This window comes from Xiphophorus hellerii, chromosome 6, assembly GCF_003331165.1.
Source record: "Xiphophorus hellerii strain 12219 chromosome 6, Xiphophorus_hellerii-4.1, whole genome shotgun sequence".
Lineage (NCBI taxonomy): Eukaryota > Metazoa > Chordata > Actinopteri > Cyprinodontiformes > Poeciliidae > Xiphophorus > Xiphophorus hellerii.
This window is the reverse complement of record NC_045677.1, coordinates 3,986,551-4,003,723: the sequence shown is the minus strand read 5'-3', so window position 1 is coordinate 4,003,723 and position 17,173 is coordinate 3,986,551. Positions and strand designations below refer to the sequence as shown.

General features: G+C 43.1%; 1 protein-coding gene and 1 long non-coding RNA gene across 8 annotated transcripts; both read left to right on the top strand.

Annotated features, from left to right (window-relative positions):
• The first annotated feature begins 1,832 nt into the window (after nt 1-1,832).
• On the top strand, nt 1,833-11,755 carry b3gnt5b (UDP-GlcNAc:betaGal beta-1,3-N-acetylglucosaminyltransferase 5b). 7 transcript variants are annotated; one of them, XM_032565460.1, is made up of 4 exons: nt 1,833-1,945; nt 3,406-3,448; nt 5,456-5,601; nt 10,076-11,755. In XM_032565460.1, the coding sequence occupies exon 4, from the start codon at nt 10,342-10,344 to the stop codon at nt 11,503-11,505; it is 1,164 nt and encodes a 387-aa protein (XP_032421351.1). In that variant the 5' UTR covers nt 1,833-1,945; nt 3,406-3,448; nt 5,456-5,601; nt 10,076-10,341; the 3' UTR covers nt 11,506-11,755. The 7 variants fall into 7 exon arrangements, with proteins under 7 accessions (XP_032421351.1, XP_032421352.1, XP_032421347.1 ...); XM_032565456.1 differs by having other exon boundaries at nt 1,855-1,945; nt 2,405-3,448; XM_032565458.1 differs by having other exon boundaries at nt 1,863-2,061.
• Nucleotides 11,756-12,625: 870 nt separating this feature from the next.
• Nucleotides 12,626-16,377, top strand: LOC116721647 (uncharacterized). Its single transcript, XR_004339643.1, has 3 exons — nt 12,626-15,833; nt 15,950-16,091; nt 16,205-16,377. It is a non-coding gene; the product is annotated as an uncharacterized LOC116721647 (long non-coding RNA).
• The last annotated feature ends 796 nt before the right edge of the window (nt 16,378-17,173 follow it).

The following is a 17,173-nucleotide window of genomic DNA, read 5'->3' as shown; positions in this document are numbered from 1 at the left end:
AAACATCCAAGGTTTCTAATAAAAGATCCTCCCAGCACCAACTAACCTGACACTGGGGCCAAGCTGTAACTGAGGCCCCACTCAGTTACAGCTTCAACACAAAGGAGGAACCATCCACCCATCATCTTCTGCTTAGTCAGGTCGATGGGGCAGCAGCCTGAGTGGGGAGGCCCAGACTTCCCTCTCTCTCCCCAGCCACTTGTTCCAGTTCCTCCGGGGGAATCCCGAGGCGTTCCCAGGCCAGCCGAGAGACACAGTCCCTCCAGCGTGTCCTGGGTCTTCCCCGGGGCCTCCACCCGGTGGGACGTACCCGGAACACCTCACCAGGGAGGCGTGTTCCACACACATTGTTGCCAAAAGAAGAGGAAGCTCCTTATGCAGCAATGGCCATTCGGGCCAATCAGTTCAGTTTTAGTGTCATCAGACCACAGGATGTGTGTCATAAAAATGGTGACACAAGTATGAGAAATCTGATATATCAAACTTGAACTATAAAAGGTATTTGTCATCAGCATAGTTATCAGCAATGCTGGCTTTAGGGTTTGAGGTTATCGTTCAGGTTGAGCTTTTGACATGCTGATCAGGTGTGCCCCAATGTAAACACAATATCTTGTTGGCATGATTATGCATTATCAAAAATTGCATGAAAGTAAAGAAAACATCCCAAATCAGAGGGAAAAAACTGTCCAAACGAGTCCAACATGTTTCTGATCCACGTCTACGCCATATTGTAGCCATGGTAACACAACAATCAAACTATCAAGATGATTCTTTAAACTTTTACAAAGTAAACTTCCTAATTAAATCCTAAATGTATTTTGTTTTATCAGCTGAATGCATTAAATAAAATTTAATAACATTGTCATTCTCTATAAATGATGCTACAGCTTTAGATCTATGGTCTGTGTTACAATTAAACCATTTCTAGGGGCCCCTGAGTGTCTGGAGGGCCCCTACCAGCAGCTACTGAGTTTTCTTTGCCTTGATATCCCAGACTTACAATTCTAGATTTCAGAGGTTTAACATCAAAATAATATATAGAGTTAACCCCTTTGAGCTTTTTGGATCTTTATAAATCAGTCTGCAGCCAAGTTGTTCTACAGGTTAAATAGATATTATTAGGGCTTAATTAGTGAAATGGCAGCAAATCTGCTTATTTCATAACCAGAGACCTTCTCGCCTCTGGTCTGTTTAGCAGCTACAGTCTCAGATCAACTCAGATCTCCAGGACTGTCAGCAGCAGAAACAGCAACTTTATACCTGTTGGGGGAAAATATACCACGTTTGCTTTGCATTGTCCCCCCATGATGGCAATGATACAGCAGGATCCAATTAGATTCTTGATTAATATGGGCTGTTGCCATGTTCAATGTGTTCCTTTTTAACTTTGAGGCCCTGCCCCTCCAAAGGTCTCTGCACGGCCCTGCTGATAATCATTAATCTTGTGATCATTTTGTGTACTTTAGTCATACATGTAAATAGAAAAATACCGCTGCTTACCGTTTTTCTGAACTATTTATTGAATATTTTAAGCCTGCTTTGCTAATACGAAAAACTACCCTGTATCATGATGGGTTCCAGTTTCTTAACCCACATGCAGAACACCACCAGGAGAACAGGTAATCAGACAAGTAACGTTTATTTGAACAATATGAAAATGTTGGTGAAAGGGTCTGGTCCTGGGGGGAGGCACACGGGGTCGTCTGCACACTGAAGAGCAGCACGGAAGATGGTAAGTTTGAGGTAATCAGGAAACTGGAACTTCGTGAAATTAAACTGGTCTTACTGGATTTTCAGGTTACATCAACCCAGAAGAGTAAACGTTGTTGGTTCGTAGTTTCGGTATCTTTGTGTGTGTCCTCAAGGCAATCCAGGTTCCAGAGTGAGGTCTTGACTGAGTACGTTCTGGGTAGACGACATGGAGGCTGCGGTGGAGGGCGGACAGGTAAGTTCAAGCGTGGAGGAGAACAGAGGAGCGAGCCGACTGCCAGCTGGGGAATCCAGGAACGGCTTTTGGTTAATCTGCAGAGGCGAAGAAGAAGGGACTCGGGCAACAAGTGGGTAACTATCCATGACGTCATGAGGACCGAAAAGCCAAAAGCCAGGTCAAGAGATTTCACAGGAAAACTTCCAAGGTGTCACATAACATGTTAGGTGTCATGTTATGTGAGAGAGTGAAAGTGAGAGAGAGAGAGAGAGAAAGTGAGTGAGTGAGTGAGACAACAAGAATCGATTACTAGATACTAGAAGGTCTTCTAAGGAAAACACAGAGAGCTAACTCAGAGGGCTCAGAGTACCATTACTGGCAAACACTCAGGCGACGAGGTGCTGGCAGTCTGCTCCTCCTCTTAAACTCCAGGATGATCGGGTGATGAATCACAGGTGCTTCAGTCAGCCCCTCCAGGTGTACAGCCTCTAACGCCATCTGGTGGATAAAGGATGAAGCAGCAGGCGAACAGAGAAAACCCCCACAAAGAAAACCAAAAACCCGGTTCCCAACGCCACGATTTACCAAAATAATAGCTAAAACAATGTTGCTTTAATTACGCTATGACATGTTTGTTTTTGACTGCTTTCTTTATTGACCCTTTCACAATTACGTCATTTAATCATTCCAGGCGCCATGATGGATGTGAGTATTGAACTGAGCGAATGAAGTTGTTTTCGCCAGTTTACTCATGGCTTTTACGTGTTTTAATTAGTCTGTGAACGTAACCTGGTTCGCCATAATGCAATATTTGGTATCTTTCTAATCACACTTACTTATAAAGTATATGAACGTTAATCTTCTTACTTTGTAAAAAGTGTTCGCTGCAAATCCGCGGTTACACCGAGGGCTGGCGGTCATGATTGACGGCTGCTATCCATCCCAAAAGCTATACAACAAAATAACAAGTTAGGTTTTCAGCCCTGTCTGTATGTGCATTAAACCGCACCGCCATTTTTACTGCGAAATCAACTAAATAGTCGCAATATTAGGCTACCTACCTTATGTGCGTTTCTGGACAGAATTTACGGGAGCTCACAGGTTGTTTTGACAGCCGCCATGGCGGAGAGAGTGACGTCACGTGCAAAAGGTCAATTCTAGTTTTTTTTATTTTATTTATTTATTTACAAAAATTGCTCACTTCACGATCTCTGGAAACGGTTATATCAACGGCAGACTTAATTCGACTCGACCGTTATACATTTCGAATGCTGCGTTTGTCCCTGAATGCAAATTGTGTTAGCGTTTAAAAATAAGACGGTTAAACCACAAGTTATGAAAGACAACCACAGTTGAACAGGTAACCGCAAATTAATTCAGCAAGTTACAAAAACTTTTCTAGCAGTGTGTCCTTTGTTGACTCGTGAAGAGAGTGATTTTTCTCTTGCCTTCTTTCTTTCTTTCTTTTTTTTTTTAAGGCAGACCAAGTACACGCCATGGCTCCGCTCCCCAGGAGGTAAAGTAAGTAGCTCTGCTTCGCTAAGTGCTAGGCTAACGGTAACGTTAGCATCATAAACAACAGCGGAACTGGTGTAGGACGGTTGCTAGAGGGAGACTGGCGAGACCGATTTCATTTCAACGCCCACACCACTACTTGTTACTCAATCTGTATTGTGTTCTGAAAATGTATCCACACCCATTTGTCACTTTACCACCACAAAGCATCCTGGTATTTTAGGCATGTTATGTGCTACACGAAACAGGAATTTTCCAAATGAAAACACTGCCAAGCTCAGGCTGGGCGGAGAACTTCTCTAAAACAGCAAGTTGTTTCACAGACCTTGTACTTATCTCCAGACTTTGACTGGGCCACTTTAAACATATGCTCCATTGTAGCTCTGGCTGTGTGTGTGTGTGTGTAGGTAGGGTCGTTGGAAGGTGAGCTCGGGCCAGCCACCTTTGGCTGCAATTATGGATTTTTTTTTTTCCCTTCCCCGAGTTGTTCTGCATTTAGCTTCATCTTATCAGCTCCGACCTACTTCTTTTGTCTCAGCTGAGGAAAAGCGTCCCACATGACATCTTCTCCTATTTTCGCAAAGGAGAAGATGTTTTTAAAGCGATGTGCAGTGTTAGCTTTCTGCCACGCATCATATTTGTCAGCCAATAATATCTGCTTTCTTTCAGCCGTCTCTTTCTTCTTACTCTTTTTCCCCCCCTAAAACCCATATCTGTGGATTGCACAACTAATAATTACACCATCAATAGATGGTCTTTATGTGTTTTCTAACACAACCCGGCTTTAAAAGTCTCACTGCTCTGCCTCACATGTCCCTTGGTCCTCTGTGATGCTGTTTAGCTCTCTAATGTCCTCAGTCAAACCTCTGAGGTCAGAAACAGAAGATCTGCAGTTATACTGAGATTAAAGAAAAACACTTTATTGGGTGAAATCTGTAGGGGTGCACTGATGTTCTTTATTTTGGGAGATCGACGACTGGCCGATACTTCTGTGAAGCCGATCTTATCCACCTCTGCAAAGGTCTAAAAATCAGCCGCTGTCCCCTTCTGCTCTGCTGTGAGAGAGGTTGGACTGTTAGCCCCGCCCACTGGGTCATGTCTGCAACCATAGCTACCCCACTGTTGCCAACTCAGTGACTTTTTTGCAATATTTTTGCAACATTTCGGACAAAAAAAAAAATCAGCATCGGCTAAAATTAAGAATCGACAGTTGGCCAGAAAACTGCAATCAGTGGGCGCCTAATATGAAGGCGGTCGCTCGCACTCGATTTTACTTTGGGGTAGCAAAGTGAAGGGAGCTGTATATGAATGCAAGCCACACTTTTAAGATTTTTAAAAAAGATTTAATTGTTTTTTTTTCTTAATGAAAACTGTCCTTTCCCTTCCACTTCACAACCATGCGCTGCTTTGAGTTGGTCTACCTCACAGGACGTTCTGTGGTTGTAATAGGACAAAAATGGGGAAACATTCAAGGGGTGTGAATACTTTTGCACGCCTGGATATCTATGGGTTCCTTTTCGGCGATGAAAAGAGGCAATTTAGGAGTCAAGAAACGGTCGGTGTTGTGAAATGAAAAAAAAAAAATGGAAGCGTGAAACTGAATAACCGGTAGCTCTGTGTGTGTGTGTGTGTGTGTGTGCGGGCGTGGGCTGGCGTGTGTGTGTGTGTGTGTGTGTGTGTGTGGTGTATTGCATTATTAAATTGGGACACAGACAGGAGGATACGCAGCTGCAGATTTTCCAATCGGCTTCGTTCGACGGCCGTTTGAAACTCTCTTTGGGTCTGGATCCTCCGTTCCTCTGTCTGCTTCAGAGCCTCTCTGGGCTGCTGTGAAAGCAGGAAGGGAGGGAGGGAGAGAGGGAGAGAGGGAGGGAGTGGAAACAGCAGTCAGAGAACCTGGCTCTGTTTTTTTTTTTTTTCTTTCTTCCTTTTTTATTACCAGCAACTTTGCAATCAACACTATCAGTCTCAGACCAGGCGTCTGACTGAACTTTCACACACTCTCTCTGGCAGAGAAACACTGCGATCCTTCCCACGTTGGGTGGATTGAGAGCTGAAGCCTGCCCCACCTCCTCACCTCGCGGCTAACGCTTACACTTGGAAGAGAGAAAGTCTTTGAAAGCGGAGCAGAGGGAACGTGGACCCACTCCGTCGACCAGGTGAGTGCCTGGCTGTTGCTCCTTACTGTGGGCCGTTTCCCACGCCGCGCCTCTCCTCTGGGCTTCAAACTCTTTATTTCTACAAGCGGTGACTCTCAAACTACGTTTGTGAGCAGCTCTGGTTTTAGAGCCACCCGTGGATCAAGAGTGCCGCCCTGCTTACATCTGTCCTCACGGAGAAAGCAATTTGGGGAGGGAACATTTTTAAAAGCAAGAAACTTCAGTTTGGATCTAATCGATGACTTCAGTCTCTGCTCACCACCCGGCGAAGGAGCCTGACTAAGTACTCCTAAATATGTCCTTCTTCTTAAAGCCCCAGTTCACTTCGTCTGCTCTCACTGAGCTCCGGTTGTATTTACGTATCACTGCTGTAGTTTTTCTTTTGAAGATGTTTTTTTGCTTCCATGGCGTAAGTGCGGCAAGCTCTCACTAGTCTAGCCCCCTGAAGCTCTTTCGTACTCGACACATTTCTTCTTCTTCTAAAAAAAAACAGAGGTGTTGAATCAGACGATCATCTTTAACTGAAAATAAAGTAAAAATAAACAGAAAGAAGCTTCAAGGGGCTAGACAAGTCAGAGCTTGCTGCACTTACAAGTTATTTGGACGAATTGATAACTGAATGAATCATCTAACTTACTAATCGATTAGCCTTTAGCTGGAGTATACGGCCTCAAAAGAGAAGTGGCTGAAAGAACAACATATTTATCAGTAGTTGAGCCACAACTCTACAAAAACATCTACATTTTGCATGTAAGATTAAAGAAAAGAATTGTCGGTAAAAATGTTCTTCCCAGAACTCCTCAAGTTCCACAAAAAATTCAAATGCTACTAACCACTTTTTGTTGTCCAGTTATTAATAGATTAATTTAAAAAAAAGGGACATATGATCTCTACACTGTGTTATTCTCACGTTAAGCAGAACGGCCCGGGCTTTTCACTTGTTCTTTTTAACTTTTTAGCTGCATTTCCTGCCTTTGCTTCAAATGTTCAAGCGTACAGCGATCAGCGACAATGTTGCTGCATTTTAGGCAATGTAATACAGTAGTTCTTTTATCATTTAAAGAATGAATTGAATTATTAGCATTTTTAATGTTGTTTAAAATAACATAAATGACAGATTTTGTTAAGTGAAAAATCTGCTGGATGTCAATTTTTCTGTACGATTAATCACCAGAATAATCCATTACTAAAATAATCATTAGCTGCAGTCCTGCAGGCGATAACATTACATTTTTTTAATACAAATTGTTATTCATTTATTTATTTGTATATTTTATGTATTTTTAATCTTGTATAAAGTAACATTAATTGCTTAAAGGAAAACTTGTAGACTGTGGCAATTTTTCTCTGATTAGCTGTCAGAATGATCCATATTTATTTTAAACGTATTTTTACTTATTTCAAAAACCCGTTATCTATGATGTATTTCTAAATGGTTACATGAAAAATCAGTGAAATTTGCCTATTTTTCATACGATTGTCAGAAAAATCAATTACTGAAATAATCGTTATTTGCAGCCCGAGTTGCTTCCTGTGTGTCTCTGCTTGCATAAAAGGCCCACAGGCACATGAGCAGATGTTTTAAAATATCCATGTACAGTAGCATTGTATGAACAGTGCTAAGATGTTTGCATGCACAGTTAATAAAAGTGAGTCCTCGTTTAGCCCACGGATGAAACGGGCGCGTAAGCGAGTGTTGTGACTGTGTGAAAAGAATCTCTCCATCACGCTCCCGGCCCACGGAGCCGTTCAGAGTCAGTGACCTCATTAGGTCCAGAGCAGGCAGTGATGTTTAAAAAGCTGTCAGGTCGCAGTGGGAGTCCTGTGCCGTGGGTGTGATCCAGTCCTTCTCTCCTCCCCCCTCCCTTCCCTTCCCTTCACCCCGGATTCAGCTCCGGCCCAGGCGGAAGCAGGCTCTCCTCATCGGGCATTGTGCTGCTTTCACGCGCTCCCATTGTGTCCGAAAGTTTTCCGTGACCCTCAGCGCTTTTTCGCCTGGCTCGCGCCGTAAGCCCCCCCTTTTATAACCAGGCTCACATCGCCACATCTTGCTGCGTTAGCTTTTATCTTTCAGCTCTACATCTCTTCCACCCCCCCGGCTACGTTTTGACTTTTCAGCGTACGTCGCTGCTCAGTTTCCGCGGGTAAACACACACACGCACACACACACACACACGCAGGTGTTGTCTGCCGCAGAAGTCGGTGTTGCCAGATAAAATTGGGGCTGCTTTTTGAACACGTTTGGATGAGGGGGAGTGGGAGTGGGGAAACAGCTGTGGGCGGGTCGTTAAAATTTGGTTCTGCTTTGCACAACAGTTGGCGGATCTTTAGAAAGGTTACAGAGGAAAGTTATTTAGAAATAGACGTCAGAAAAGCACAAAGCTTTGAATAAAATGCCGTGTTATGTCACTTATCTTGGCTCATTTGTTTGGAAATCTCTAGAAGCTGAGCATGTCATCAACAATGATTATCAATAATGATTATCAATAATGACTACTCAAAGGTCACTATGTATTGTAAAACACAAACGTCATGATTTAAAAGGACACATCGTCACGAAAAGCTTTAATCACATTGCGTTCGAAGAGTCAAGTCCTTTGCTGTCCCACTGGGATCTGGGTCCGGTCAGAATTTAATAAAGGACAACCAAACATGTAGTCGATGATGCTTGGGACACAAGATTATTTAATAAATATCTTTATATTATTTATATATATATTATATTTATATGAAAGACCAAACACAGCATATCGTGTCAAGGAAGTGGAATAAAATTTATGGTTTCAATATCGTCTCGACATTTTGGCTATTTTACAGAGCTGGATAATAAAAAAAAAGAAGAGAAAACTGAGTAAAAATAATGTTTCATCACAACTTCTAATGTAAATGTGCGCGTAATATATAAAATAATTAGTTGCTCTGCAACTAATTATCAACACTACAACAACTAAATAACAAGGTCCACGAACCTTGTTATCTACTTGTTGTTATCTAGTTGTTAACACTAGATAACAACTAGATAACAAGGTTTGTGAACCTTGTTGAGGGAGGGAGAAGTGAGTCAGTCATTCTAGCTTGACTTTGGCATGTAGATGTGCTGCAGAATGCGGCATGCTTTGGTTCGGTTCAGTTAAACAAAGGCAACCCACATATGTACTCTCTGATAGGTGGCTAGTAGAGCAGGCGTTTAAATCAGATAATCAACCACTGCTGCTCTAACTATAGTATTCACGTCTACGGTTTAATAAACGCAAAAATAAGCATAGAGCCTGAAAACATACAACTGTAGTGGACTGACTGTTCTGTTCTTTGTGTTGGAAATGTTTGCTTGTTGTTTTGGTGTTGAATCCTGATACATTAGTGGAGCTGTTGTCAGTAAGTTGCTGCGGCAGCAGGTCTGCGTGTAGCGTAGCCGACACAGAAAGCCAGAAGAAGAAAAAAAAGAAGATTACAAGTGAGTTTGACTTGTTCAACGTTTTCTCTGGCGCACTAAATTAAAAATACCTACATCTCCAGGTTTCCTTTTTGATTGTGGAATAGTTTTACTCCGGCAGCGCCGCTATTGATGGCAAGTAAAAGAATGAAAGTTTTTCCCTTCCAGCGTTGTGTGCTTTCCGGATGTGGAATGAAACTTGTCCGTAGGATTTGCATACAGTGCAGGGTGGGGTCCGACTACGTGGCTGAAAAATGTGTCATGATACATTTTTCCATTACGAAAGAAAAATGTATCATGTGTCAACCTAATCTGTGTTAGGCCAGTACAAGAGTTCTAGATTTTCCCTGTAGATCTGGTCTAAATTGGTATCAAAGCCCAAAAAAATGAGTAAAATCACATCACACCACATTTGAAAAGTGTGGCTTGGATTTGTGCGCTCCTCCCATTACTTCTTTACCACTAAATAAAACCCAGTGCAACCAATTGCGTTGAGTAAGCATGCGGTCCCAGGCACTGTTTATTTTTAATTTATTTTATTTAGTTTTTTTAATTTGTGTGCAGAAAACCTAACACTGCATCTATCCTGAATTTCCAGCAGAGTGGAAACACTCTGGCCAATCTGACTGAGCTTGAACTTTGTTGTGCAAAGAAGAAGCGGTTGAAAATGTTCAATCTGTGAAAGACATTTCTGCAAAGTAATGACCGCTTACCTAAAGCCATGCACCATTAGCCTGTCTAGGGCTACATAAAATAGATTGTTTCTGGTTGCAACCTAAGAAATCTGAAGAGTTATGAATACTTTCAATAGGGGGTTTAACATAAGAGAACTCGGTGCCAAACTACAACACAAGAACAACCATTTATTTGCAACACTAAAGGTTTTAGAGCCACTCCTGGCCTAGGAGACCCACATATGTATACTTTCAGGCTCTGATTTCCATTTCCTGTTTTCAACACCGATTCCACTTCTTCATTTTTAACAAAAGGGCCTAGGAAATGAGAGTTAATCACAACAATACCTGTGTTCTCTTTTTACAGAACTACGGGCTTCATGGAGGGAAGATGATACACCAGGTGATTGACAGTTGTGTGTGTGAGAATGATTGTACCAAGATGGAGGCCGTTTCCACGCAGAACCGTTGACTCCCAACACTACCCTTACCTCGGGCTGAATGAGCGAAGCTTAGGATGGAAGACCCGTCAACTGCTGCTCTAAGAAACTGTAGCAACACTCTCAGACTCCTTTACCTCGCCGCCTCTAAACACACCCCCTCTCCCACCAGACTGGCTGGCCAACCTCCAGGATGTTCGTGAACTTGAGGCGCATCCGAAAATGCCAGTTGGTGCAGCTGATGACAAGCTGCCTGCTGCTGTCGGTGGTAATGATCTGCTGGGAGCAGCTGGACTCAGCCGTCGTCAGCCACGTCAAGTCCTACTCCTTCCGCTACCTCATCAACAGCTTCTACTACGTTAATAGGAGCCTCACCATTCCTCGCGAGCAGGCCAGAAGCTTCAGTGACTTCCCCTACGTGCTGGACCACCCCGACAAGTGCGCAGACAAGGACGTCCTCCTCCTCGTCTTCGTAAAATCCTTCCCGGAGAACTTCGAGCGTCGAAACGCCATCCGAACCACCTGGGGCGACGAGGGGTACATCCAAAATACCCTGGGCGTGACGGTCAAGGTCCTGTTCGCCTTGGGAACCGTTAGGAGGAAAAAGACCGAGCCTTTGTGGAGCAATAAGAGCGACAGCGGCTTCCGGAGGAAGATTGTCCACGAGGACGCCGTCTACGGCGACTTGATCCAGAAGAACTTCAAGGACTCCTTCCACAACCTGACCCTCAAACTCATCATGCAGTACCACTGGATGCACAGCCGCTGCGCCCACGCCCGCTTCTTCATGACCACGGACGACGACGTCTTTGTCCACATGCCCAACCTGGTGAGGTACCTGCAGGAGCTGAGCAGCAAGGGGGTCACCGACTTCTGGACGGGGAGAGTGCACATCGGAGCACCACCCATCCGCAGAAAAGACAGCAAGTACTACGTTCCCTACGAGATGTACCAATGGTCGGCTTACCCCGACTACACGGCCGGGGCCGGCTACGTCGTCTCCGGCGACGTGGCCCATAAAATCTACCACGCCACGCTGACCCTGAACGCCTCCCTCTACATAGACGACGTGTTCATGGGCATCTGCGCCAACGCCGTCAACGTGTCGCCACAGCAGCACGTTTATTTTGCGGGAGAGGGCAAGGCACCGTACCACCCGTGTATCTACAGCCAGATGATGACCTCTCACGGCCACGTGAAGGACATTTATGAGCTGTGGCGGGAGGCGACGCACCCAAAGGTCCAGCAGAGCACCTCAGGACTGTTCGGGAAGCTGTACTGCACTGTAGTGAGAATGTATCTCCTCTGTAAACCCCGGTTTGTCGACACCTATCCTTGCAAAGCAGCATTTTTATAGTACAAAGAGGAGGCGAGAGCCCACTATAACACCGATGGGTTCATTTCTAGAAGTATTACCTCAGGCCTTTCCCTAGGACCTCTGCCCACACAGTGGTTTACTGCCGCAGAAGAAGCCAGAAAAAATAGGTTGTGTTATCGCTGCTGGAGTGAGACCTCCATCTTGTCTATGAATTTTTGTCGTGGTCATTTTTAAAGTGCAGGCGTTGTGGGAAGACCACAGAATGTGAAATTAAAGTTCTGTAAAGATGTGTCTGTGTCGTGCTAATTTTAAACCCTAAGCCTCATGCGAATGAGGGTTTTTTTATGTCGGCAGTTCTTCAGTTTTGGGTTTTGGAGCTTTCCACAAATGACAGCAATTTTGCAAAAATACACGATTAGCATTTAAAGGTAAGAAGCGAGAAGCACATTTTCATTGCAAAATAGAGGGGAAATTCGTAGAGGTGCTGGTTTAAAGAGATCCACTGCTGGTGCAACAAAGTTGGGATTTTCCGACAGCAATAATTCAATCCGATTTTGAGCAAAAACGAACAGTTCAACCTGTTGCTGCAGGAAAGTTGTTGACTTCCAACTATTTCTATTTTTGCAAAACAGGAACAGTGGGAGTCTTTTTGATCTGACTTCTCTATCGCATCAACGGTGAAACTTAGAACCTGTCAATGCCGCTTTTCTGTTTACTCATTTGGTTGAGGTTCATAAAATGGTTTCCGTTTACAAATTCATATGCACTAACTATAGTTAGCCCTATAGCACTTCTTCCTTGACAACGACTGCAGGCGTGTCGCATGCTTTGAATGAAACAGGGCTTCTTTGTTGGCTGCGGAAGGCGTCGGCGAGTTCAGGGGAACAGGTGAACAGCAAAATTATTCATACCACAATTCAAGTCTGTCCAAAAAGAAAGAAGTGCATAACCGACGTTTTATTTTAGATTCAGTCAGGTTTATTATTATTCTCTCGGAGGAGCGAGAGAATCAAAATGAATTGCTTGTCAAAAGCCGGCTGAGTCGGGCTGTACTGAGGAGGATGTGTAAAAAGCATCAATTCCAAAGTGTCTATTGCACTGGCAGTGAAAAATCTATTCTTTAGTTTAAATACTTCAGGATTCAAGTAGAGAAAACTTGGTGTTGATGATCTTTCCATGTTTAAATCTTTATCCTGCTGTAAGAACCAGGGATGGCCCATTTTTTCCCCCCTTAGTACAAAATGTCCTTGTATGTGAAAGAGTTAGTGATGCAAATAGTATTCAGCTGCGCCATCGGAGTTAACGTCAGACATTTTCCTCTTTCGTTTCTCTAAAGCTCAGTCTTGGTCCCATCAGTTCCAGCTAGCTAAACCTATAAGTTTACTCTTATGATGGGAGGACAGGAAAAAGAAAATCACCCCACGCCCCTCCAGCATCACTTCCAAATATCTAGTTGGCCTGTAAACATCATTTAATGATTTGTGGCATCATGTCGGGCAATTCAGCGTCTCTCTCTGCCTGACTTTCTAACCAAACGACCAGACAAGAGTTTAAAATGAGGCGGATTAGCGTTAGCAGTGTATGCTAACAACGGAGGGTGTCATCCAGTACACTGAGCTGTTGGCATGACAACAATCTTCAGTCAGGAATCCTTCATGCCCGCAGCATCACCATCCACAGCAACTGGAATTCTTTAGTTTAATTTAATTTAAAGTGTTTCTCAGAGGTAACAATAATTTAGATTTTAGTTGTATTTTTTTTTTTTCCAGGACTTGGGGTTGGGGGGGGCTCAAATTAAAAGTTGGATTAAAAGTTAAAAGTTGGATTCTTCATGATGCTTCAGTTTTTTGGACTGCAGGTGTTTTTAGAAGACATAAAAACAATGTGATGTTCATTTTTCTGCTCTTCTTTGAGCTGCAGTTGCCAGTAAATACGTCTCGCCTTAACTATTACACTCTGCCTGTCAATGGTGTTATTCTTGTTGCATATCATAGGTAAAAATCTGCTTAGACCATTATTTTAGGAAGGTGACAATATGTTGTTTTTCGTTGTGGCTTATTGGTTTCTTGTTTATAATTTTTTTAAATCTCTTTCTGGAGACGTAGAAACAGATATGTACCATTTTCTGGTTTTCTCCTCGATTCTTTCCACTTTCTTTCCCTTTCAGATTTTTTTTGATTTTTTTTTTACCAGACCTCTCTTATTCTTTTTTTCTCCGTTTCATATTCCTTTCCATCTCCGTATCCATGGCACTGAAATAAACCCAAAGCAATTCGTAATGAAGTTTATTCATATATATTTGTAGTGAAAGCTGAAATGCTCCACTAGTGAAAGTAAATGTGTTGAGCTTCACTTTGGCACTGAGACATCATTTCTGATAGCTACCAGACAGGACATGCAAAACAAACAAACAAAAAAACTGCTTTCGGTTCAACAACAGGTCACCAGAAATTAAAAGCAATGAATGATTAGGGTCATAAATCAGTTCACCGATTAAATTTTGTCATTAGGGTGCCTATATACTGTATCTCTCTGATATCAAAGAAGGTCCTATGTTAACATGTAACTCGGTCTGTTAAGATGTTTTCGATTGAAACAGCTTTTGATTTTAGTACATGTGAACACTTGATGCTGCACATTCAAAGAAATATACATTACGACCGTCTGCAGTTCTTCATAATCCATAAAATGTTTAGAAAATCTGCTGTGCAGGATAATTTGGAGCAGCGCATTTTGAGTTTTTTTTTTTTTTTGAAAAATACACCGTTCTCATGGGGAGCTTTGTTCAGTAAAATCTGATCTATACTGCAATAGTTCACGACTTGAAAATTATACGGACCATCATTTGCATTGATAATTTGGGAAAATATCACTTGCATAATAACTTGGAACGCGGTGTATATATGATGTGCACGTTTCTATATTAGTTGACATAATTGCATGAGTGTGTTTTTCTGTAAGCATTAAAGCCAATCTTACATCTGAACATGCGCTGGCATCACCAGGCTCCACACCGCAGACAGCCAGTCTGTGAACGTGAACGTTTCCTTTTTCCGACCATGTCTGCAGTATGCAAAACACAAACAGCTCACACTTTGCTGCAACCTTTGTTGCTCACCACTGTAGCTCTCCAGTATGCAGTTTAAAAAAAAAATCTAGGTCTTCAAAGCCTCATCTTCCCGCGCGGGGGTTAGCAGTGAGAGAATGGATCTTGTGCTTAAGAGGGAAGTTTTACAATGAGAATCTCTCTACAGGTGATGAACGTTGCGTAAAGTTGGTGTATTTTTCAGTGCGTGTGATCTGTGGTGACGTCTCTCACACAGCTCGCAGCAGAAGCTGAGGCCCGGTACCGTGTGAACAGTTACATGTAAACATGCGAGGGCAGGGGAGCCTAATCACTGCTGTTCTTCTGTTTTTGATCATTTCACACACAAATAGCTGTTAAGAACATAAAAAGCTGACTAGAAGAAAAAAAAATTCCCCACATCGTTTTTGCGCCCCCAATAGTGCAGCGCAACACTGCATAGCCACTTTTTGCGCCACTGGCCTGGATTTGGGAGCTTCTCTCCCTTCCGGTTTGGTTTTCTGCTCTAACTTTCTCTATGACTGCTGTGTCTGTTATCTTTTAAAGGACTGTCAACCCTGACAGACACACTTATCACACACATCTCAACAATAAGTGTAATAATAATGACCAAACCAAAACACGGGAAGTAGTAAGGTCAGCTAAATTGTCGTTGCGGGACCTAAATAGCTGACATCTGGTCTTCCTCTGTGCACCAGAATCTATTTTAGATTAGGCTTACAGATATTATGTGTGTCTAAACACAACACTTTGGTTTGTCAGTATTGTGTGTATCATTAACACCGCTCTGTGCGTTCGCCTTCCTTTTATTTGAAGAAGCAGTATTGTGTGCTTTCCAGCCACACTGTATCATTTTATGGCATAATCAAGTAATTATGTCGTCTTCAATTATCAAAATGCTTCGTAATTTAACGCCTTGAAATCGGGCCTCTGTCTCTTTAAGAATCGCCTGCTCTTTCCGACACAGGATGTCATCACATCTACATTCCTCTGTGAAGCGTTTACAAATATTCGTTGGAGCATTGGACTGAGAAGCAGCTCCTACTGATGAGCTCAGCAGATGCTCAGTTCGACCAGATGTTTGCTAATTGCTGCTGGCTAGTCTGAAGGAGCTGGGTGGGATATTTGTGGTGGAGGGCTGCTCTGTGAGGTGGAAGTCTGGAGGAGCTTCGTCTGCGCAGGCGGCACTCAGTCCAACCAGGCGTTTTGCACCGCTGAACGGTTGCCATGGAGATTAAAGGATTTCTCAAACATGCATGAAAGAATAAAAGAAACACTCCAGGTAAGTTTTTGACGTGGGAATGACACTGTCATAAAAATAAATAAGTCTTTTTCTTTTTTTTTTCCTAATACCATCCCTTTTAAAAAGTGCCATTTTGTGGCCCGTTCTCTCCTCAGGTCCTCGTCAGGTAATCAAACACCGCCTGGATTAGCTGTGCGCCCGGTTTCTAAGCAACGCTTGCACAAAGAGAAGAGTCCAGGCGTCGGGCCTCGACCATCTGCCTGGGCTTTACCGAGTCCCCTGACTGTTGCTTTATAAGTGAAGTGGCTTAAAAACGAGGATGAAAATTTTTGAACTATATATATATTTTCAACGTGGAAATAAGTCATCCTTCCACGCATCCGTTCTTCATACCTGCTTCATTTCTGCAGGCTTTCTGGAAGTCGGTGCCCGTCTTCAGCTAGTGAGGCGGGTAAGCCGAGTTAGTGATGAAATCATAGGGACATATTTTATTATATCAAACCACCTGGGTAAAGTACAACGCCTTAAAGATTTTTTTCTTCTTCACCAAGTCGATGTGCCTTCAAGGCAGCTTCTGTCTTAGCAATGATTGCTTCACCGTTTCCTTTCAGCACAATTATCTAAATAGCAAAGTGAAGGCATTATGGTTAATAATGAATCAGAGCTCACGGCCTGCGGCGTGTGAAATGTACTGTGTTGGTCAAAATCCTTAATAATTCAAATGCTCTCCAGTTTCACGCCTATGAAACGAAGGAGAAGAAAAGAACACAAACGGCCATTTCAGTTTGTGAAATGGCCGTTTCGCAAACTGCCATATTGTCAGGACTGATTAGGAACAAACTAGCGTTCTGGGAGGTGGGTCCAATTGGGTCTAGTGTAGAACCAACCAGTTTGGAAATGTCTGGAGTTTTGATTTTATCATTGTCCAATGGGTAGCATGAAAACTAAACATCAAGTACGGAGACAATAGACATTTTTACATTGCCTTAAAAAATAGAAAGCCAGTTTGTTTTTTGAAAATAAAGAGCTCTGGAAGGTTATATTATTTTTGTTATGATTGGCTCAGGGTCCCGAAGGTGGAGACGGCCAGGTTTGAATATTCTGCTCTCCAAATGAACAGATCAACCACACCTGTGATGAGGAGGAGCACAGGTGCAGATACCTAAACCCCTGCAACCCAGCGCATGAGGCCCAGGGCCGTAACATGGGGGCTCGTCCGGGAGCAAAGGGGCAGCATTCTATAAAATTGAGTCAGAGGTTTCCTCAGATTTGTTGGAAGATTGACTGCTAGTGGAGATCCTTCTTGCCCACAGCATCGCAATCCATGACGAATCTTTGAAGATTCTTAGTTGATATGAATTTTGACATTTATTTTCCTT

What these genes read in the sequence shown, in the direction of transcription:
- b3gnt5b (XM_032565460.1), top strand. Translation starts at nt 10,342, where the DNA reads ATGTTCGTGAACTTGAGGCGCATCCGAAAATGCCAGTTGGTGCAGCTG.